This window comes from Colobus angolensis, unplaced genomic scaffold (assembly GCF_000951035.1).
Source record: "Colobus angolensis palliatus isolate OR3802 unplaced genomic scaffold, Cang.pa_1.0 Scaffold337, whole genome shotgun sequence".
Lineage (NCBI taxonomy): Eukaryota > Metazoa > Chordata > Mammalia > Primates > Cercopithecidae > Colobus > Colobus angolensis.
Window position 1 is genome coordinate 192,328 of NW_012116677.1, and position 1,747 is coordinate 194,074.

Below are 1,747 nucleotides of genomic sequence, written 5' to 3' on the forward strand. Positions count from 1 at the left end.
GGGACTGCTATGGAGTGGGTGTCTGTTTCCTGGAGGATGTTCTCAGGGCATCCTTCACTTACCTTCAGAGGTCTCTAAAATATATTAAAAATGTCCCAACGGTTCAGGACATTCCACCAGGTATTCTTCCTGGGCTTCCTGGTTTTCTTCGTGGTTTTCCTGATGGGACAACAAGAAAGTAAGCGTAGCCATAAAGAACACGGGCACGTGTCTGCTTCCCTCATCATTCTGCCCGCCGCACCCTCACACTTCCTCTTCCACTTTTGTCTTTTCTGTTGCTTCTTCTGCAGGTGCAGAGGAGGGACTTACTGACATCTGTGAGAAGGAGAACAGTTGTGTATGTCCAGAGACTAAAATGCAGCAGGAGGAGAGGTGAAGACATGAACAAGTGCATAGTGACACATGGCAGTCAGAACACAGTAAAGAATCCACCCTGCTTCCCCCCTTTATCTAGAAAAGGAAAGTTCTAGGCCTCCTCCTCCTCCTCCTCTGCATATTCCTCAAACTCCTCCTCCTCGGCCGTGGCATCCTGGTACTGCTGATACTCAGAAACCAGGTCGTTCATGTTGCTCTCTGCCTCGGAAAATTCCATCTCATCCATCACCTCGCCGGTATACCAATGGAGGAAGGCCTTGCGCCAGAACATCGCTGTAAACTGCTTTGAGACATGCTTGAAGAGTTCCTGGATGGCCGTGTTGTTCCCAATGAAGGTGGCTGACATTTTTAGCCCCCGGGGTGGGATGTCACAGACGGCCGTTTTGACATTGTGGGGGAGCCAGTCAGCGAAGTAGCTGCTGTTCTTATTTTGAATGTTGAACATTTGTTCATCCACCTCCCTCATGGGCATACGACCCCTGACAATGGCAGCCGCCGTTAGGTAGCGGCCATGGCGGGGGTCACACGCGGCCATCATATTCCTAGCATCAAACATCTGCTGCGTAAGCTCAGCCACCGTCAGGGCCCGGTACTGCTGGCTGCCCCGGCTGGTCAGTGGGGCAAAGCCAGGCATGAAGAAATGCAGCCGGGGAAACGGGACCATGTTCACGGCCAGCTTCCGCAGGTCAGCATTCAGCTGGCCTGGTAAGCACAGGCACGTGGTGACCCCGCTCATGGTGGCAGACACCAGGTGGTTCAGGTCACCATAGGTGGGTGTGGGCAGTTTTAGGGTCCTGGAACAGATGTCGTATAACGCTTCGTTGTCTATACAGAAGGTCTCATCTGCATTTTCTATGAGCTGGGGGACCGAGAGGGTGGCATTATATGGCTCCACCACCGTGTCTGACACCTTGGGTGAGGGCAGGATGCTGAATGTGTTTATGATCCTGTCTGGGTACTCCTCCCGGATCTTACTGAGCAGAAGGGTACCCATCCCAGACCCCGTCCCCCCACCCAGGGAGTGGGTCAGCTGGAAACCCTGCAGGCAGTCACAGCTCTCAGCCTCCTTTCTGACAACGTCATCACTGACTCCATCAGCTCCACGCCTTCTGTGTAGTGCCCCCTGGCCCAGTTGTTTCCGGCCCCACTCTGACCTGTGAGACAGTACAGCCAGCCACTTGATGGCCAGGTAGACGGTCATCAGTGGTCACCATAATGCAAAAAGGGCCAAGTGTCATGTGAGGTGAGAGCACCGTTCTCCCTACAGGTGGAGCAAGTGAAACCCCTCCCCCAGAGTTACAGGACAGCAGCCTCCCCTGTTAGAAATTAAGTCAGGAGTCAAACCTGAGACCTCCCTGCAGGTGGCTTCTGC

The 1,747-nt window shown here is 53.7% G+C and overlaps 1 protein-coding gene across 1 annotated transcript; it reads right to left on the reverse strand.

Moving 5' to 3' along the window:
* Window positions 1–466: 466 nt before the first annotated feature.
* On the reverse strand, window positions 467–1,521 carry LOC105519024 (tubulin beta-8 chain-like). The gene is given in 2 exon segments (XM_011952195.1): window positions 467–1,458; window positions 1,461–1,521. Coding segments are annotated over 2 exon segments (1,002 nt in total). The 5' UTR covers window positions 1,471–1,521.
* Window positions 1,522–1,747: the final 226 nt, after the last annotated feature.